This window comes from Meriones unguiculatus, chromosome 2 (genome assembly GCF_030254825.1).
Source record: "Meriones unguiculatus strain TT.TT164.6M chromosome 2, Bangor_MerUng_6.1, whole genome shotgun sequence".
Taxonomy (NCBI): domain Eukaryota; kingdom Metazoa; phylum Chordata; class Mammalia; order Rodentia; family Muridae; genus Meriones; species Meriones unguiculatus.
Genome location: NC_083350.1, coordinates 52,964,400 through 52,986,278, shown reverse-complemented (window position 1 = coordinate 52,986,278; position 21,879 = coordinate 52,964,400). Strand labels below are relative to the sequence as shown.

Sequence of the window (21,879 nt, the reverse complement as noted above, 5' to 3'; positions counted from 1 at the left end):
TATAATGTTATGTCTTGGTTGTCAGGTATTAAATCTTTCCCTTTTTTCCATGTGTTCTGCCATAGACTGGTGAGATCAAGTCAGTAGATCCCAGACTCATCCATGTGATGCTGGTGGAGAGTTCCACAACACAGAGTGAGGTATAGTAAGAGCCCACGTAGACTTATGAGCTTGTTGTAATTACTCTGTCATGTGGATCCCTTGTTTGTATGTTTTCCATGGATACCCTTGAGTTGCTCGCTCTGGCCATTCTTTTCTGTTTTCTCTATGATTTGTCTAGTTAGGAGAGGACATGTCTTATGAAAAAGACCTAGTTTAAGCAAACCCTTTTAATTAAAGCATTGTCCCCAAGTTGTAAAATCCATGGAATCTTTCTTATATTCTCCCAGGACAAGTTATAGATAGTAAAACTTGGGTGAACAATACTAGTGATAATGACCTACCTAATAATAGGAAATAAAGGAAATTTTGTATCCTCCTAACCCCCATCAAGTACCAGTGAGCTCCAAGGTAGTATGAAATTCTATATTTTGTACTGGAATCAAATCGAACAAATGCCTAGTTCAGTGTTCTGCACACAGTGGTTTGCTTTATAATTACTAGGAACCAAGCCAACTCTTGGTTCATTTAAAATTATTAGAACAAAGTTTATGCTAACAATCTGCCTGACAGTGAACTCCAGTAACACCTGCACATTGCTGTTGAGGCAAGAGTGTCAGAAACTCAAAGCCAGCCTTGTCTACTTGAAGCCCTGCCTCAAAAAGACAAAGCAACGTTCGTGTTCCTCAAACTATTAACTCCTCTGCAGTGTGACTGTCTCCATCTTGCTTGATAAGTATGTAGTCCTTCCTTTCTATTGAGATGGGATCTGGGTGTGTCTGGGACTCAACCTATGTAGACTGGGCTGGCCTCAAACTCAGAGATCTGCCTGCTTCTGCCTGTCAAGTGTTGGGCTTAAAGATGTGTGCCGCAATTCACTGCTGTGCAATCATTCTTGTTGAAAGAATATCAGAAGGAAAGGAAGGAACCAGATGAAATTTAATAGTTATGTTACTTTGAATAGGATGAGGCCTTATTGTATGTGCATGGCTGTGAATGCCTATTGTTTAATGATGTATTGAGCTTTACGTTTGCTCCTTTCAATATTTTATTTGTTGGCTTAAGTACTTATTATATGATTGGTACTGCTCAGTTGGTTAGATAAAACTGGAGAGCATGTATAGATCTCATTGCTCTCTGTGTTGTCTGCTCACGTCTGACAGGTCGACATGAAAGGACACACATTGGTTGTTTGGGGAATGCTAGGAAACTGCTCTGAGCCAGCTCTGCAGTTAGCCAGATGAGTTAGAAACTGGATCTGTGTTTTTTAGCTGAAGATACTGGTTCTTTCCTCTTTGGCTTTGTCTTGGTATGACTATATTCTAGACTAACAAAGTACAATTATTACTGATACTGTGCCAAGTTGTATAGTAACCCTTTCTAGACATCCAAGATCAGTCACCTTTTATCCTTTAAGTGTGAGGATGAATGAACAATAAGGACTATATCACAATGAACATTCTTCTGCATTTAGACCAAAAACTTGAAGGATAGCTTTAAGTGAGGATGAAGTAAAAACAAGGTGTTTTTGATATTTGAATGAAAGATTTGGGAAGCTTAGATAATATTGCCAGAAATATGATAGGTACTTAGTCATAATAAGTATGTTATTATTATTTATACCTCTGTGGAAACTTGGGTAATATTAGCAGAAGTATGGGTGAAATGGAAGTATATCTTAAACTTTATTTCTTTTTCCCTTTATTTATTTAATCACTTAACAACCTGATTCCAGCCCCCTCCCTCCTCTCCTTTCAGTCCCGCCCTCATGCTCTACTCCCCCTTACCTTCTCAGAGAAGGGGAGGCTCCCAAGGGGTACCAACCCACCCTGGCACCTCAAGGTACAGCAGGACCAAGTGCATCCCCTCCCACTGAGGCCTGACAAGCAGCCCAGCCAGGGGAAAGGGATCCAAAGGCCGGCAGCAGAGTCAGAGACAGCCCCTACTCCCATTGTTAGGGCAGGAACAAGCTGCCCATCAGTTACATATGTAAAGGGGATCTAGGTCCAGCCCATTGCAAGCTCTTTGGTTGGCGGTTCAGTCTCTTTGAGCCCCCATGGATCCAAGTTCGTTTACTCTGTAGGGTCTTCTTGTGGTGTTCTTGATCCCTCTGGCTCCCTCAGTCCTTCCTCCCACTCTTCCACAGAACTCCCTGAGCTCGGCCTGTTGTTTGGCTGTGGGTCTCTGTGTCTGTTTCCATCAGCTTGTAGATGAGCCTCTAAGAAGATAGTTATGCCGGGCTCCTGTTTGCAGTCATAGCACAGTATCATTAATAGTGACAGGGGTTGACTCTCTGATAAGGTGGGTCTCAAGTTGGGCCAGTCATTGTTTTGCCATTCCCTCAGTCTCTGCTCCTTCTAATCCCTACACCTCTTGTAGATAAGACAAATTTTGAGTGGAAGGTTTTCTGGTGGGTTGGTGTCTCCCTGCACTGGAAGTCCCACCTGGGTACAGGAGGTAGTGACTTCAGGTTCCATAATCCCTGCTGCTAGGAGTCACCCCATAGACTCCCAGGAACCTCCTCTCTCCCAGAGATACCCACTGATTTCCAGTCCTCCCCTTACTGCCACCCCAGCTCTCCCCACTCCTGATCCTTACCCTCCACACTCCCTTTCCCAACCCAGATTTACAAGAGGGGCTGGAGAGATGGCTCACAGGTTTAGAGCACTGGCTTTTCTTACAAAGGTTCTAGCTTCCAGCATCCTCTTGTCACCCATAACCACCTGTAACTCCAGTTCCGGGGATCAGATTTCCCCATCTGGCCTCCATAGGTGTGTGTATAAATATGGCATACATACATAGGTATACACACATGTGTAAAATAAACCAATCTTTAAAGAAAATGAATGAGTTTTACAAGAAAATTAAAGGAGGGAAAAATGAAGACAGCAGAAAAGAAAGACAAAATACAGAAATTAGCAGAAAGGAAAAAAAAAATTTTTAAGACAGGATTTCTTGGCTGTCTTGGAACCTGCCCTGTAGACCAAGCTGGTCTCCTCCTTCCTCTGCTGGGATTGAAGGCATGCACCACTCTACATGGCGCCAAGAAATTTTTAAATATTTAAAAAGTTGACATATCAAATAAAATGATCACAGTGAGGATATGGCTCTGTAAGTATTGAGGGTAATGCTGGTAGATTTATTAAATGGCAAATATTCATCATTACGCACAACTAGGTTATTGCCACCTCAATACCTTCAGTGTTTCTGAATCAACCTAAAACGTACTTCTCAGGAAAGGATGAGAATTGCCCCCTCTTATCTTCTTAAGTGCCTTGCTTCTCAGATAAGTCACAAGTTGTCATTGGTAGTACAACATACTAGAAAGGAGATTCGTGGTTTGGGCCTGTGCTGGTCTGTTGTTTTTTCTCTTTACTAATGGTTTGGAATAAGGTTTGGAAATAAACTGAGTCTTACAGTGTTTATGGGCAGTTCAAATCTATCAGGTTTTGTTTTCCTTTGGTCACAACTCACATATATTAGGTCTACTGATTTCTAAATAGAGGAGATTTTATATTTCACTACTTAAAATGCAAATGTCCATCACAAACAGACAAGGCGGTGTTCACGTGTAATCCCCACACGGTGGGGCAGAGGCAGAAGCTCTGAGTTTGAGGCTAACCTGGGGTCTACATATGGGCACTTGTAGGCTGTCTGGGATGACATAGTGAAACACACACCCACACCCCCATCTCAAATAAATATAAATACATTTTAACTTTTAAAAATATTTCTTTTATGTGTATAGTTGCTTTGCCTGCATGTATGTATGCACCTGAGCTTGCCTGGTGCCCTTGGTGTCAGGAGAATATGTCAGATTCCTTGAAGTGGAGTTACAGGTGTTGAGAGCTGCCCTGTGGGTGCTGGGAGTCAATTCCAAGTCCTAGCAGACTAGCCAGTGCTCTTCCTTGAATCTTCTGTCCAGCCACCACTACCACTACCCTGGCCCTGAAAAAATTCTTCAAGGGATGCTCGAGAGAGATGGCTCAACAGTTAGGATCACTGGCTGCCCTATTAGAGAACTGGTATTTATCAACCAGAGCTCATATTAGGAAATTTACAGCTGCCTATAGCTCCAGCACTAGGGGATCCTACTCCCACACTGGCCTCTGAGGGCACCTGCATACATATGGCAGACGTGGTACTCAATACACATAAATGAATATTTAATATTTCTTTACAGGACAAGTGTGCTCCCAGCCTAGCTCTGACAATTTGTTTTGTAGCAGAAATTCCACAAATTGTTGCAACTCTCAAAAAAAAAAAAAACAAACAAACAAACTGTAAAGTAGTGTGTCATATGTCCAAGGGTTCGCCAAGGCAGCTAACCTCTAGTCGCTATGATCTCGAATGTATGTATATGTAAAGCGAGCTACTGGAAGCTTGGTACTGTCCGGTGTCTTAGAGCGGGCATCAGAGCTGTGCCTGCTGGATCTGCTTCCAGGGATGGGAAAACACTAATGGCTAATGGTTTCACAGGATGAAAGATCCTTTACAATAAACCTTTTTTGAATTTTGTTTTGTAGGGGGGTACCATAAAAGCAGTAAAATCTTCCAAAGGAAAGAAGAAGAGAGAGAGCATAGAGGGGAGAGATGGCCGGAGGAGAAAAAGTGCTTCGGACTCTGGGTGTGACCCTGCTACAAAGAAATTAAAAGGAGACAGGGGTGAAGTAGACAGTAATGGGAGTGATGGAGGTGAGGCAAGCCGAGGGCCCTGGAAAGGAGGTAATGCCAGTGGAGAGCCAGGGCTGGAACAAAGAGCCAAGCAGCCACCGTCTACATTTGTTCCCCAGATTAACCGCAGCATTCGATTTGCCACTTACACCAAAGAAAACGGCAGGACTCTGGTGGTGCAGGATGAGCCTGTAGGTGGGGACACGCCTGTACCTTTCACTCCATATGCTTCAGCCACAGGTCAGACACCTTTGGCCCCAGAGGTAGGTGGAGCTGAAAACAAAGAGGCAGGAAAAACACTGGAACAAGTTAGCCAGGGCATGGTGGCTTCAGCAGCTGTAGCCACCACCGCCAGCTCCACCCCAACTACGGTGAGGATCTCAGACACTGGCCTTGCTTCAGGGACTGAAAAACAGAAAGGCAGCTGGTCGCAGGCCTCAGGAGAGGTGAGTTGCTTCAGGGCAGACTTGGCAGATTTGGGTTAACTCTTCCACCCTCCTTCATTGTTAATACATTGAAAAAACTTCTCATATGCCCCAGGGAAGAAAGATTTCTCAATCAGATTGAAATTGTGCTCTTACTGGGCCATTCCTGCTCATTTGGCAAATTTGTATTTTTTTAGTAACTTTATCATCTCTTCAAAGTCACCTGATGGTTGAGCTAATTACAAAACAATAGGCAATTCAGTTTAATGAGATGTGAAAAATATCTAGGGATCTTTTTTTCTTTTTGTCAATCTGTTTAGTTCATATTGTGGTTGAGCCTCTAACTAGGATTCTGAGAGGCAAAGTTAATGAATTACAGTGTTGATGACAGTGAACACCGTGATGAAGGCTGTATGTGCAAGCTGCCGATACTCTGTCTTTTCAGGTCTTCATTTTTCCTATCATTTGATATGGCCATAGATTTTTCCTTGCTAATTTTGCCCTTTTTAAGAGCACTACTGTAAAATCTGATAGAGTTAGTGTCCAGTTTACTGTGTGCTAAATTTGAGATACATACACACTGGCTTTTTTTTTTTTCAATCACAGTATAAAAATTAGTTGAGTACATTTTGTCAACAAAGTATAATTTATGGTATTAGTCATTTTTTTTTCATCCAAATAGGCTGTTAACTTGTGCTAGAATATGAAATCCTTAACCTTTAAAAAAAAAAGCCTAAAAGTTGGGAGCTAGAGAAATGTCTTAGCAATTAAGAGCACTGGCTGCTCTTGCAGAGGACCTGGCTTTGATCCCCTGCACCCACATGGTGGTTCATAAGTGACTGTAATTCTGGTTTCAGGGGATCTGATACCTTCCTCTGCAGGCCTATACATGTGGTACACTGACATACGTGCAGGCAAAATACTCAGAGACATCAAATAAAAGTAAATAAATCTTTTTAAAAAATACGTGAAAGTTAGATATGGTGTCATGTTCCTGTCAATTCACAGCTACTAAGGAAACAGAGGCAAAGGGTACATTTGACCCAGGAGTTTGAGAAGTTGGTCTGGTAGCATAAGATTTTGTTACAAAAATTAAAACCCAAACAAGAAATTGTGTATAGAGAACTACTGTGTGCTAAGTACTGGATATTATATGTGAAAGCCAGGCATAGAGATGTATGTATACCTGAAGTCATGGCACTCTGCAGGTAAAAGTAAGTTCAGAGTTATTCTCAGTTACTTACAGAGTTTGAGGCCAGTCTGGGCTATATGAGACCCTGTCTAAAAAGAAGAATCCCTATTTGGAGGAGGCGCTCACATACTAAAAAAAATGGGATTGTTTTAAGTAGAGGAATGCCAGATAAAATGGCATTTGGTTGAGGATGTAGCTCAGTGGAGAGCACTTGGCTGTTAGGTATAAATAAAGCCCAGGGTAACTCTCTAGCCTCAGTACAAACCCAGGGCTTATCCGGTTCATCTGACTTCTTCCATTTCCTAGCAAATGTAATTTTGTTGTTTTGTTTTTGTTTTTCGAGACAGGGTTTCTCTATGTAGCCTTGGCTGCTCTGGAACTCTCTTTGTAGAGTTGGCTGGCCTTGAACTCAGAGATCCACCACTGCCCAGCAGCAAATGTAATTTTTATATGCTTAGTATTCAGGGATAGGGAGGGAGATGAAATTGTCCAGGCAGAAGGAGAAGACCCATAAATGTAAAGCTGCTTGGAGTTTTCCTGTTAGGTAGCTAATATTAGCAAAACAACCAGGTAGCTCTTGTTTGGCTTTGTAGTGTGAACAGTCATCATCACAGTGCCTCAGTAATTTAACATTAACACTGTCAAAGGTAGTGAGAGTGTAAGTGGATGAATATAACCAACACAATTTTATGTGCTACAAAGGAGATGTAGTAAATACTTCTATTTCTGGAGTAGAAAAGCGGAATAAATAAATGTAAGCAATGTGGGTTCAATGGGTATTCCTTTCAGTAAGTTAGAGGGCTAGGGATATATTTGCCTCGTACGTTCACAGTCCTGGTAGGTTCAGCCCCTAGTCGTCCCCACTGCACCCCACCCCAAAAAAGCCAAATAGGTTGGAGAAATTTCTGGACTAATAAAATCCAGCATGTTATTAATGTTTGATCCTGCCTTCTGAAATCAAAGCAAAGCCATGAATGTTTTCCTTATAGTGGTTAATCTGAAATAGAAAAACAGCTGCCAAGAAACTTCTCCTAAAAACTGAGTTGCAACAGTTTTCATCGCTTTGTCCTAAGGAAAAGATATGGAATCTAATCATTTGAAGGAAAATGAAAATGCAGCCAGAGGACTTATCGCTCGTGTGCTGCTTGCTTTGGTACTAAAGAATGAGCAACTTAGAATTCCTTACCCTCCTGCAGATGTCAGCTCCTGGCCAGATGTTGCTACTAAACAACAGGAGAGCCTCAGTGCTGTCAGCCTGTTCTCTGTCCTGCACGTGGGGCGAGTGTCAGTGCTTTTGTAGTTAGTGGGAAGATATGAACTTTAACTTTTTAACTCTAAAATGTCCTAAAGTAGTCTTATTAGCAGATGTCAGCTGGAGACAAACCATTGGAATTTCAGGCCTCTGTGCTACTCTGAAGAAAATTTACCATTGTAACCAGTAAATGTTCTATGGTATTTAGTATAGCCATTGTGTTGCAAGGCGGGAACCCTTACTAGCTCCAGAGATTTTCCTGACATCCAAAGAAAACACCATATTTCAGTTAGGGGATAGTTTTTATTTTCAGTATTTTGAAGGTATATCATCCTTTTCTTAATAATACATGATTTGCAAACCAGGTGCTAGGATCTAAGTATTATTAAATTAAGCCAATAATAAGAAAGGGTTCCTATGGGTGGTGTGTCTGTTTATATATATTAGGTCATTTACATTTACGTACAGAAGTTAAGCATTTTCAAGGTAAAGGAAGAAATGTCAAAATGTTTCATTCATTCTAATTTGTTATCCTAAATGTTTGTGTTTGGCAAATATTTCAATTTACAATTTTTGTTTAGGGAACCTTAATAGTGCCTGATTATTGCAAGAGGTCTCACTAAATAGCCTCATGTAACTTAGTATCTTTAGGTTTAGTGTTAGGTGAAGCATCTCTTCAGTCTAAATTGACATGAAAAGGGTAAATGGTTCACACCTTAAATTCCAGCACTAGCTGGACATGATTGTGCGAGCCTTTAATCCCAGCTCTCCAGAGGCAGAGGCAGTCATATCTCTGAGTTTAAGGCCAGCCTGGTCTACAAATTGAGGCTCCCTTACACAGGAAACCCTGTGTCCAAAACAACACAACAACAACAATCCCACCACTGGGAGAGCAGACACCGGGGATTTCTATAAGTTCAAGGCCAGCCAGGGGTCTATAGACTGTATCAAAATATTAACTAATTAAGTAAGTTGATATGAATATGAATTTAGTAGCTGGCTGGTTTCCAAAAAGATCCATTTTATGAAATTTCAAATTAATAGAATTCTTTTATGTACAGGCAGTTGTAATGAAAGTAAAGTAACTTTGTAACATGGGCTATTTACAACACCTTAACCAAAACAATTGAGAAGGAGCATGTAACTTATTGGTAGAGTTCTTGCCTCACATACACAAAGTCCTGGGTTCAGTTCCCACCAGCTCATAAAGCAGGTATGTTGACACACGCCTGTCCTGTAACCTCAGAATTTGGGAAGCAGAGGCAGGAACATTTGAAGTTCATTGTCATTCTGGACTACATAAGGAGTTTGAGGCCGGCTGAGGCTACATGAGACCTTGTCTCAAAAAGAGAGCAAAGCAATACCTTCTGTAATAGGCCACTGAAGAAGTAGATTGATGTTACAAGGGTCTCTAGTTACAAAGTAATACCCTCTTAATGGAGTCTCTTTCCAACTACTGTAAGTCAGATACATCCTAGCATTACCCTGAGTATTAGGTTAGATGACATGCTGCTATCTCTGGCTCACCATGCAAAAGGAAAGATGAATTCTGTGGTTTCCTTCCTACCAGTACATGGAAAATCAAGTTATAAGAGCAGGTTCATGAAATATAGGAGAGAAAAGTTGGTTGGCTTATAGAAATGTTGCTTTAGTGATCACTATGACAAAGATCAGTAAAGTTGTAGCTAGCATCACTAACTGAGGTTAAAATCTTCCTTCCAGAATTCAAGAAATTCTAGTCTGGCCTCTTCTGGATTTGGAGTGTCTCTCTCAAGTTTGTCACAACCGTTGACTTTTGGAAGTGGAAGGAGCCAGTCCAATGGAGTTTTAGTCACAGAAAACAAGCCTTTGGGCTTCTCTTTCAGCTGTAGCTCTGCATCAGAGTCTCAGAAGGACTCAGATCTCTCCAAGAACTTGTTTTTTCAATGCATGTCCCAAAATTTACCCAGCAGTAACTACTTCAGCACGGTTTCAGAGAGTATGGCTGATGATTCCTCCAGCAGGGACTCATTCAAACAAAGCCTTGAGAGCCTATGTAAAGGCAGATCTGCTCTTGGAGCAGACAATAAGCCAGGTCCCAAGGCTGGCAGCTCTGTGGACCGAAAAGTGCCTGCAGAGTCCATGCCCACCCTTACTCCAGCCTTCCCACGGAGTCTCCTAAATACCCGCAACCCAGAGAGTCATGAAAATCTATTTTTACAGCCCCCCAAACTATCCCGAGAAGAGCCTTCTAACCCTTTCCTGGCGTTTGTGGAGAAAGTTGAACACAGCCCTTTCAGCAGCTTTGCGTCTCAGGCATCAGGTAGCTCTTCCTCTGCTACCACTGTCACCTCAAAGCCAACACCCAGCTGGCCCGAGTCTCACTCCTCTGCAGATTCTGCATCTTTAGCAAAGAAAAAAACCCTCTTTATTACAACTGACTCCTCCAAGCTGGTGTCTGGTGTTCTGGGCTCAGCTCTCAGCACTGGAGGCCCAAGCCTCTCTGCCATGGGGAATGGCCGCTCCAGCTCACCCACCAGCAGCCTCACCCAACCTATTGAGATGCCTACTCTCTCCTCTAGTCCCACAGAAGAGAGGCCAACTGTGGGACCTGGCCAGCAGGACAATCCTCTCCTCAAAACCTTCAGTACCGTCTTTGGCAGGCACTCAGGCAGCTTTCTATCCTCCCCAGCAGAGTTTTCACAAGAGAACAAAGCTCCTTTTGAAGCTGTAAAAAGGTTCTCATTGGATGAGCGAAGCTTGGCTTGCAGACAGGACTCGGACTCCAGCACCAACAGTGACCTGTCAGATCTGAGCGACTCGGAGGAGCAGCTGCAGGCCAAGAGCGGCCTAAAGGGGATTCCAGAGCACCTGATGGGGAAGCTAGGCCCCATTGGGGAGCGCAGTGCTGAGCTACTGCTGGGCAAGGGCAAAGGGAAGCAGGCTCCAAAGGGCCGGCCTCGGACTGCTCCCCTGAAAGGTGATCCTGTGGGGCCAGAGATGGGCTTTGTTGTAGCACTAATATCAAATGCTTTGATGGAAAATTCTTAATCTCATAGCATCACAAAGCCAAAGGGGCTTGACTTGGTCCCATCTTCAAGCCTGGTTCAGGCAGTGTTGTTGTGCTGTTATTATGTGGGTTATCTGGCCTTACAAAGACAATTCTTGATCTTGGCATTTTTTTTAACCTTAGCAATTAAGTTTCTTTGTATATCCCATTCATTTCTACTTCACTTTAGACCATCTTTAAATTTACTTCAGGGAGATAGGAAGAGATAGTCACTGTTTCCATAGCAACCTTTTGTAGCTTTGATAAGGCAAAGAGATTCACAGCCTCTATTTGTTCTTCCCGTAAGATATTTAACACCTATCAGAGCCCAGTAACTATGCTAGAACTTTGCCCAGAGTCTAGTGTTAAAAGCAGCTCTTTTCTTCATTAACTGATAGACTTTAGGAGTCCAAAGGCTTTGATCAAGGAAATAGCCATTTCCTGAGGAACCAGAGCCAGATGGTGGCTGCCCTCTTTCTCAGTGGGTTTTTCATCCCTATGCCCAGAGTTTTTTTCACTTTTCCGGGTTATTTGATACATGTTCTCTGTGGTTCTTAGCTCCTAACTGAAGCCTTTTTGCTTCCTGCACTCTGTTCTGGGTACGTGCCTAAGGAGTACAAAGAGAAAGAGCCTGAGTCAGGACATATGTCTTGTCTTAAAGAGGGTCATGCTATTACACTCTAAAGCCTCATAAGCCTCCTGAAGGCCTTTTCTCCTCTCTTCCTCACTGCAGTTGGCCAGTCAGTGCTGAAAGATGTGAGTAAAGTGAAGAAGCTGAAGCAGTCTGGAGAGCCCTTCTTGCAGGATGGGTCATGTATAAACGTGGCCCCTCACCTGCACAAGTGTCGGGAGTGCCGCCTGGAGAGGTACCGGAAGTTTAAGGAGCAGGAGCAAGATGATTCCACTGTAGCCTGTCGCTTCTTTCATTTTCGGAGGTACCAGGCTCTTTTATCTGACTTAATTCCCAGTTTTTATTAGTTTTCATGACTCCAGCCCTCTCTTTCACTGGACCCACAAATGTGTCTTGCCATCTTTCTCACTTTTCCTGCCTAACCTTTGCTCCTAGAGTCCGTGTTGAGGCTCTGTCGGAGTAGTCCATAACTCGGTTGCATTATGAAATGACATGTGGCTTTGTCCTTGGAGAACGGAAGCGGAGCAGTTTTAGCTGTAGCTCTGCTGCTGTTGCCTGAGTTATTTATTCTCAAGTCAGGTTCCACTTGAAGTTAGCATAAGCAAGATTTGGTTTCTATTGCGGATCCGCCTGACTACCTACCTTTTCTTAGTGCTGGTGTGTAACCTGAGAGATGGATAGTAAGATCAGGAGATAGTGTGAGGCTTCTTTTTTCCTTCCTTTGTTTTGCTGTTGGTTTGGTTTAGCGGCAGGGTCTAACTTGTGTTGCCAGTGTGGCCTAGAGTTAGTGGACTCAAACAGTTCTGTCCTGGGCCATGTCAGTGCTGGGTTTACAAGGTGTCTGCCACAATTGACTAAGAATCTTTACTTGCTGAACAAAGAAATTCATTTACTTCTCCGCCTTTTTGACTAAGATCATGTAAAGAAATCTAAATTGTTTATGGGTTTGGCATGAATTTTGCAAATACTTATTGGGCCATTAATTGTGTCAACCATCCCACCCCACCCCTAGATTCAGAAGCAAAGAAAACACCAAATTTCAGCTTCTGTGGTCTGGAGAGGAGGAAGACTTTTTGTTGTTTGTTTGTTTGTTTGTTTGTTTTAACATTATGTTATTGCTGGGCTTATTGGTGCCCGCCTGTAATCCCAGGGTAGAGGCAGCCTGGTCCACAAAGCTAGTTCAGGATAGCCAGGGCTACACCCATAGAAACCCTGTCTCAGAAAAGAAAACCATTGCGTCAAGGGGCTAGAGCAATGTCTCTTGAAAAATATTGCTGTTCTTCAAGAGAACACACTTGTCTCACAACTCTCCAAGTCCAGCTCCAGGCGACCTGCCACCCTCTTGGCCTCTGACACCTGTGCACACCTGGCATACATTAACAAAGACACACATATACTTAAAACTACAAATGAAAATAAAATTTTAAAAGAATGTTACATGTACAAAAAGAAGTTTGTTAGCTAACTGAGGAAACAATCAGTGAAGATAGTTGGTATTTTAGGGGAGGTTAGAATGACTCTGTTGTTTGTTTCTTTGGTTGGTTGGTTGGTTGGTTGGTTGATAGATTGACAGAGAGAGGCAGGGTCTTACTGTGTAGTCCTGGCTGGCCTTGAACTCTCAAGAAATCCACCTGACCCTGCCCCCCAAGCATTGGGTTAAAGATATACACCACCATGCTTAGCCTGAGAGAGGCAACTGTTTTAAATAAGATCTGTGAAAGCAAGTTCATCCTTGATGTTGTACTATTGCTCACAGAACTAGGATGGATAGACTAGGATGGAGAATTCATGATGGGTCGGTATTTTGTTTGTTGTTTGTTTTTTTGTTTTGGAGGGTTTTTTGTTTGGTTGGTTTTTGTTTTTAGATAGGTTCTCATGTGCCCCAGAATGGCCTTGAACTCCCTATGAAGGTGAAGATGAACTTCAGCTCTGTTATCTCTGCCTCCTAAGTGCTAGGATTATGGTCATGTCACACCATGCCCGGTATATTTGGTGCTAAGGATTGGACACAGGGCCCTCCTGCAAGTTAAACAACCACTTTAGCAGCTAAGCTAAAGCTAATGGGTCCATATTTAAAGAACTATTTCAGGAGCCTTGTCTTTTATACTGATAGCGCTTAAAGGTATGGTGATGCATTTGTATAATTCCAGCACTCTGAAGACAGAGGCAGGAGAATTAAGAGTTTGAAGCTTGCATTGACTATAGAGTAAATTTGAGGCTAGCCTGGGCTACATGAAGTTCTGTTTTGAAAGAAAGGGGTTGCGGGGGTTGATTATTTGAGTTGTGGTAAGAGGTAGGATATACATAGAGACTCTTGATTGAGAGCTCATTTAGAATGGCACATCAGATGGAGAACCTCGGTCTGTTTGCAGGAAGCTCTGGCAGTGAGATGGGGGGAGGAGGTTGTAGATATTGTCCTCTGTCTGGTTTCTCTATACTCAGTATAAGAGATAAGGGGAGCTGAGAGATGGCTTTAATCCCACCACTCATAAGGCAGGGTCAGGTGGACCTCTGAGTTCTAGGACAGCCTGGTCTACAGAGTGAGTTCCAGGACAGCCAGGACTACACAAAGAAACACTGTCTCAAAAAACAAACAAAAGATAAGGGGGAGGGTAGTACTGCAGCTGTGAAAAGAAGACAGGAGACTAGCATCTAGTAATCTAGTTGGTTACTATGGCTGCTGGGAGTAAGAAGGCCCACCTAAGGCTGCAGTCTGAGGATGACGCTGCCTCTGCCTTTCTCTGTTCACATTTGGTGGCATGATTGCAGGTCTGAAACACAGGGATGGGAAAACTCATGACAATTCTAAGGGGTTCTAAGGGGAGCTGTGTAAAGAATGGAGACTTGACTAGTGCTAAGCCTTCTACCAGCAGAGGCCACAGGAGTTTGCCCTCTGCCTGCTGGTTCCACACACAGATTTAAGTAACTGGACTGAAGACTTGCCCGGGCTTATAACATTTGCGTGGAAACTTCGCTTTTCTCATTCCTGTTTGTTACACTTATTTATGGGGTTGGGGGCTGGAGAGATGGCTCAGTGGAGAAGCACTGACTGTTCCTACAAAGCGTGCATGTTTGATTCTAGCTCCCACGTGGCAGCTCACAAACATCTGTAACCCAGCCCCAGGGGAGCTGATGCCTTTTTTGGCCTGTTTTTGTTTGTTTGTTTAAGTGGGTGGGTGTGAGTAGGTGTGGTGATGTGCCTATGCACACGCATACCCACCCATCGCTTGGTAGACGGAAGAACTTGCAGGGGTTGGCTGTGAATGAAACGCAGATTGTCAAGTTTGAGAGCAAGTACCTTTCCCCATTGAGCCATCTCACTGTTGTCCGTCCCTTTAGTCCTTAAACGGTAAAGTGCAAAAGCAATTTAAGTATTCTAGCAAATGTGTAAATGTTATATTTACATTATTTTAAGTGCTGTAAGGAACCTACTGGTGACTTAAAATAATATGCAAAAGTATGTAGTACATATACAGTATCATATTCGATGAGAGACTTGATGGGCCACAGACTTTGGTAAGGGAATGAGCAGCAGCTAAGAACTGTGGCCTCCAACCATTTCCTCAGATCCCAAGGGGGTTGGAATAATGTTCTTGTGGAATGTATACGATTTGCCCTTGTTCATTCGCATGCTGATTTTCTATCCCACTATCTGGTTTCAATGCAGATACTGCATTGTGATGCTTATTCTAACATCACCTCTCTCAAGTTTGTGTAAACATGCTACCATTTGTTTTCCATATTGTCAATAAAACAACCAGCCAGTGCTGAGCATTGGAGAGAATAGGGTGGGACATCCTGGTCCAGAGGGAAGGAGAAAGAAGATAGTGGGAGGGGCGCTCTGAGAGGAGAGGACTTGGAACCACAAGGAGAGATGAACCAGACCAAAGTAAGATATGACAAAAAAGCAAGTATGATGTGGGAAATCCAAATGGGAGGAAGCTATGCAGTCTTGGAGGTTTATGATGGAGTAATTATTAGCATTGTGTTCTAGGTTAACTAAATACATCCTAGTCTCTGTTTGGTGATATGGGTATACAGCTGGTTTAGGAATAACCACTGTTTAACTAAAAGATAAATTAATAATAAATATTTATAGTCCTCGACACAAAGGAAGGTTGTATTACACTTGTCTCTCTCTTTTTTTTTTTTTATTAGGTTGGTCTTCACTCGAAAGGGGGTACTTCGTGTGGAGGGATTTCTAAGCCCTCAGCAGAGTGACCCTGATGCCATGAACCTGTGGATTCCCTCTTCCTCTCTAGCAGAAGGAATAGACCTAGAAACCTCAAAATACATCTTGGCCAATGTTGGGGACCAGTTCTGCCAGCTCGTAATGTCTGAAAAGGAGGCCATGATGATGGTGGAACCTCACCGTAAGGCCACATTTTGCTATTTACAGCTCATCCTGCTTGCAGTCTTGATGTCCTTTTACTTCAAGATTGGGGATGGGCATGGTGGTGAATGCCTTTAATCCAAGCCAGCACTTGGGAAGCAGAGCAGGTAGATCTTTATGAATTCAAGGCCAGCCTGGTCTACAGAGCAAGTCCAAGACAAACCAGGGCTATACAAAGAAGCCCTGTCTCAAAAAACTAAAAGTAAGAACTGAGCACTGTGGAACATTTGCATGGAAACTTCCCAGCATTCAGGGAGGCAGAGGCAAGTGGATCTCTGTGAGGACAGCCAAAGCTACACAGGGAAACCCTGTCTTCGGGGAGAAGACCAAAAAAAAAAAAAAAAGGAAAGAAAAGATTGGCAGGAGAAGGCACTGAGGATGAATTAAGACTGATAAGATTTCTCTTTGTAGCAGCCTATAATCAATTAACTGTTTCCAACAGATTATTCATTTTCTCAGGGTTAGACAGTTAGTAAACCAGAAACCCATCTTTTTATGCCTGTCTTGTTTGTCATACATCTGAGAAGCATTTAGATGTCCATTTGGGATTGAGTCATCCTGTTTTCAGTTTGCTTTGAACAAATTTGCATTGGTACCAATGTTCTATGATTTGTTGAGAGACATGGTGCTATTTAATGCTTTGTTTCTCACCTAGAATCCTCATTAATTTTCTTAAACATTTACTTATTTATTATGTATACACTGTTCTGTCTGCACATTAGAAGAGGGCGCCAGATCTCACAGATGGTCATGAGCCACCATGTGGTTGCTGGAGACTGAACTCAGGTCCTCTGGAAGAGCAAACAGTGCACTTTTCTTTTTAAGATTTATTTATTTTATCAATGCATATTCTGCCTGCATTTGTGCCAGCAGACCATAAGAGGACACCATATCTCGTTATAGATGGTTGTGAGCCACTATGTGATTGCTGGGAATTGAACTCAGGACTTTAGAAAGAACAGTCAGTGCTCTTAACCTTTGCACCATCTCTCCAGCCCCTAGAATCCTCATTATCAGAAAAACTATGCAGATATATGGCATACTATTTACAAATTAAGGCCAACTATATTATGAGTTTATACTTTAAATTTTAAATGATGTTTCCTTTTTTTTTGTCAAGTTCTCCATGGTAAAGATTTTATACTTTTTATTTTTTGAGACAGTATCTCAAATAGGCCCAGGTGGCCTCAGACTTGTTACATATCTCAGACTGACCTTTGGACTCTTAATTTTCCTGCTTCCACCTTCAAAATGCAAGAGTTACAACCCAGCTAAAATTTTATTGTTTTCACTGTTAATATGTGCCATTAATTTTCTGTTGACACTAGGTTATCGTTTCACCTACTGTTACAACAACTCCTGACAACATCAGTGTTCCAGATCTTATAACTGTCTAAGTCTAAACACAGACTTGTGCATTTGCTAAATTTTTATTGATGGACAAAATGCCATGAGTAGCGCTCAGTCAGTCTGGGTCTTAGGCTGTTAGTCACAGCAGTCACTACTGATTGTGCTCTTCTCTCACCAGAGAAAGTGGCGTGGAAGCGAGCTGTGCGTGGGGTGCGGGAGATGTGTGACGTGTGTGAGACCACTCTCTTCAACATCCACTGGGTTTGTCGAAAATGTGGATTTGGGGTCTGCCTCGACTGTTACCGGCTCAGGAAAAGCCGTCCAAGGAGTGGTAAGTAAATCCTGTCTCTCTTAGGTAGACATTTCTGAGCTCTGGCAATTGAATCAGGAGTGCGCTTATGCCCCTCTTTATTTGCTTAACTTCATTTGTCTTTATTATAAGAGATTGGTTCTTATAATTTTTAATTCTATAAATGTTTATGTGTCCAGGTATGTGCACAGTTGAGTGCAGGCTTTCACAGAGGCTGGAGGAAGGTGCGGGCCCGCCTGGAGCTGGTACAGATAGTTTTGAGCAGACTGGAACCAAACTCAGATCTTTTGCTAGAGCAGTATATAATTGTGACAGCTGAGCCATCATACCAGCCCCTGTTGTAACATCTTATGATAGCCAATACTCAACCTAGAGAAGCCTGAACTCAAGGATTGTTCCACAACACAGGTGCTCTACCACTGAGCTAAATCCCCAGCCCACCTTTTTTTTTTTTTTTTTTTTTTTTTAAGATTAATTAAGCCCGGGGGTAGTGGTGCACCCCATTAATCCAGCACTCAAAGGCAGAGGCATATGTAACTCTGAGTTCCAGGACAGCCAGGGCTACCCAGAGAAACCCTGTCTGGGGACCGGAAAGACTTGTTTTATTTTTAACTATTCGTATGTGTGCATGTCTATAAATGGATATTTACGTGCGATTACAGTGCTCTCAGAAGCCAAAAAAGAAAATCTGCCTGGCTGTGGTGGGCACATGCCTTTAATGCCAGCACTTGGGGCCAGAGGAAGAAGGCTCTCTGTGAGTTTAAGGCCAGCCTGGTCTGCGTAGCAAGTTTTTAAGACAGACACAACTATACAGAGAGACTTGTTTTTCAAAAAAACAAACAAAAAGGAAAATCAAAAAAGGTAGGATATCAGATTCTGGAGTTACATCTGTTCTTAGCTTTCTGGTGTGGGTACTGAGAACTGAACTTGGCAACATGTGCTCTTAACCACTGAGCCATTTTCCAACCCTACCAATTCACTGTATTGTTTTTTCAAACTAACTTTTTAAAATGTACAAAACAGCTGGGTGGTGGTGGCACACACCTGTAATCCCAGCACTTGGGGAGGCAGAGGCAGGTAGATGTCTGTGAGTTTGAGGCCAGCCTGGTCTACAGAGTGGGTTGTAGAACAGCCAAAACTACACAGAGAAACCCTTTCTCCAAAAAGAAAAAAAAAAAAAAGTACAAACCAGTAGTTTAACTTACAAATTTGTATGGCAACCATGTTAAGTTCTGCGCTTCTCAGCTGTCATTTCACATTCTGTCCTCGAGCTGGCATTGGTTCTCACTAATTAATTTTTGTCTCTAAGGATTTGCATTTTCTAGTCATGTTATATAGATGGAATCATAATATTTGGCCTGATATCGGTACTGGGAACCAAATGGCTTCTCTTAGAATGATGCTTTATACTCAGGTCTGTGTATGTTACTGTACATACCAGATTCCCCTGTTATCTAATGATGTTCTATTGTATGTATATATATATGTACATCTGTTATATTCGTTTTTGGCTATGTGGGTAGTCTACGGTACAGGCTTTTGTGTGGACAGATGCTTGTTATATAGCTAGGAGTAGAGCTTTTGGGTCAACCTAGGAGTAGTAGATAAACATTTGTAATCCCAGCATTTAGAGGGTAGAGGGGAGGATTAAGAGATGAACTCTAGCTTCAGCTACATTGTGAGTTTGATGCCAGCCTGGATTACATGATAAAAAAAAAAAAAAAAAAAAAACAGGTGGGTGATACAATAATTCTGCAGTTAACTTTACATGGAGCCTGATGTGGTAGCAAATAATTTGAGTATATATATATATCAAACAAAACAGTTGGATGATAAGACGTAAAAAGATACTCAACATCACTAATCATGTAGGGGAAAAAAAACCATACATTGTAGCTAGAATTATACAACTAAGGCACTTTGGAGTATACTCTGGAAGTTCTTCAAAAGGCCTTTGTTGCTGTTTGCAGTGGCACATGCCTGTAACCCCATCACTCAGGGAGGCAGAGGCAGGCTTATCTCTGGGGGTTTGGGGCCAGCCTGGTCTACAAAGTGAGTCCAGGACAACCAATGCTACACAGAGAAACCCTGTCTCAAAACAAAAACAAAATAAAGGGGTGGGAGCTTTATTTAGCCAGGGGTGGTGACCTCTGTGGTGCCAGCATTTGGGAGACAGAAGCACAAGGATTAAGATCAAGGTTGTCTTCTATTATGCAGAGTTGAAGCCAGCTTGGGTTATATGGGACATTCCCAAAAACAGAACAGAGCAAAAAGGTTATTGTTTTATCTAGTCATTATTGCAAAGATGAAGGGTCACTGTGCTGCCCTGACTGGTCTCAAAGTTCTGGACCCAAGTGATTCTGTTGCCTCATGCCTCAGCCCCACACACAGGTATGTGCTACTACCACATCAGGCTCCATAAACAGAAAAAAACAAACATTTTAAACCCAAATTTCCCACATTTTGCATTAGGCAGCATGAAACTGTGATTTCTGAAAAATGGGAAAAAAGAAGCTGATTTCTACAGTGGCTAGTGCACTGCCTAGGAGCAGCTTCTAACTATTGCAAAGAGAAGGAGACCAGATCAGCTTGGCAGCCTAACTGCCTAAGAGATCAAAGTCTTGAGTCAGGCAGAATACTGTAGAGGAAAGAGCTGCACCCCTAACAGAGAACAATTGGCAATTAATTTTCAGAATTCAGGATTTCAGGAAAAAAAAATTATATATATAATTTCAAGACAGGGTTTCTTCTGTGTAGCTGTGACTGTCCTGGGACTTGCTATGTAGAACAGGCTGGCCTTGAACTCACAGAGATCTGCCTGCCTCTGCCTCTTGAGAGCTGGGATTAAAGCCTTATGTCACCATACCTGGCTTCAGAATTCACAATTTTAAAGAGGTACTTGGCTTCCAGCAGTTAGGAAGCAAAGGGCAAGTGAATCTTTGTGAGTTAAAAACCATCCTGCTGTGCATAACAAGTTCCAGGACATCCAGGACTATGTAATAGAGAGAATGAATTTAAAAAAATAAAAATAAAGGGACTCTCTGACATGAACTCAGTGGCTGCCTCTTTGACCACCCCACCCCTTGAGGGAGGAGCAGCCTTGCCAGGACACAGAGGAGGACATTGCAGCCAGTCCTGATGAGACCTGATAAGCTAGGTTGGATGGAAGCGGAGGCGGACCTCCCCTATCAGTGGACTTGGAGAGGGGCATGGGAGGAGATGAGAGAGGGGGCTACAGCTGGGATGCAAAGTGAATAAAATGTAATTAATGTAGAAAAACAAAAATTTAATTTAAAAATTGTCAAAGAACAAAACTTATAATAAAAACTAGACAGTACTTTCTAAAAAATAAAAATAAAACAACAGAAAGAGATGCTTCTTAAGAGTCCAGAAGGATCACACCTTTGTCCCAGGATTTGCTATTAAAATCTTCTTTAATTGGAGGCTGGAGGGATGCTTAGTGACCTAGGTTTAGTTCCCAGCACCTGTAAAGCTCTTCACAACTGTCTAACTCCAGTTTCGGGAGATCTGACACCCTCATGCAGAAGACTGTGGTTCGATTCCCAGAACCCACATGGTGGCTCACAATGATCTGTGACTACAGTTCCAGGATACTGTTAGAAAACTGTAGGGAATATCAGGTGATCTACTGGACATAATTGGTAAAGTGGAAGGAAGTGACAAAAAAATATTTAAACAAAGCCAAAATATTTTATAAGTTTGATAAAACTGTATCTCTATAAAACCAACAATGACCCTCCAAAGAGAAAAAACACCGAGAAAAACACACACAAGGTAGGGATGGTGGCACAGCTCTAATCCCAGCACTAGGAAAGCTGAGGTAGATTACAAATGGAAGCTGCCTGTGCTATGTAATGACACCCTCTCCCCCCAGAAAGGAAGGCACACACCAAAGCACAGCATTTTCTCTCTTGAGGAGTCTACCTGACTCAGAATGTTTGCTTGTTTAATCCGAGTATGGTTTTGTCTGCATTTCCTTATAGTCATAATGGAAATCAGTCTGGAAAAGTAGGAATGTGGGGCCTTGGAGAGATGGCTCAGAGGTTAAGAGCACTGTCTGTTCTTCCAAAAGTCCTGAGTTCAATTCTCATGGGAGCAACCTCATGGGTGGCTCCTAACCATCTGTAATGAGATCTGGTGCCCTCTTCTGGCCTGCAGGCACACATGCAGGCAGAACACTGTACAAATAACAAATGAGTTAATTTAAAAAAAAGAAAAAGGAGGCGTGAACAGATGGCAGACTGCTCAGTACACATTTCATGTCTAAGAATGGCAGCCAGTTTATTAGAAAACAACACAGTAACATCTTCAAGTGCTGAGAACAAGCCACTTAATATACAATTAACACTCAAAATATTTTTCAGTCCCAGCACTCAGGGAGACAGAGGCAATTGGATCTCTGTGAGTTCAAGGCCAAGCTGGTCTACAAAATGAGTCCAGGACACCCAAGGCTCTATACAGAGAAAACCTGTCTCCGTGCATGAAAGCAGACAGGCACGCAAAA

General features: G+C 42.5%; 1 protein-coding gene across 1 annotated transcript in view; it reads left to right on the top strand.

Annotated features, from left to right (window-relative positions):
* Positions 1-21,879, top strand: part of Kdm3b (lysine demethylase 3B) — a 65,170-nt gene that overhangs the window by 23,704 nt on the left and 19,587 nt on the right. The window contains exons 6-11 of the mRNA XM_021653358.2: positions 66-140; positions 4,626-5,219; positions 9,365-10,601; positions 11,404-11,605; positions 15,460-15,674; positions 17,223-17,375. Of these exons, the coding sequence (XP_021509033.1) occupies positions 66-140; positions 4,626-5,219; positions 9,365-10,601; positions 11,404-11,605; positions 15,460-15,674; positions 17,223-17,375 (2,476 nt within the window). The remainder of the gene's footprint in view (positions 1-65; positions 141-4,625; positions 5,220-9,364; positions 10,602-11,403; positions 11,606-15,459; positions 15,675-17,222; positions 17,376-21,879) is intronic.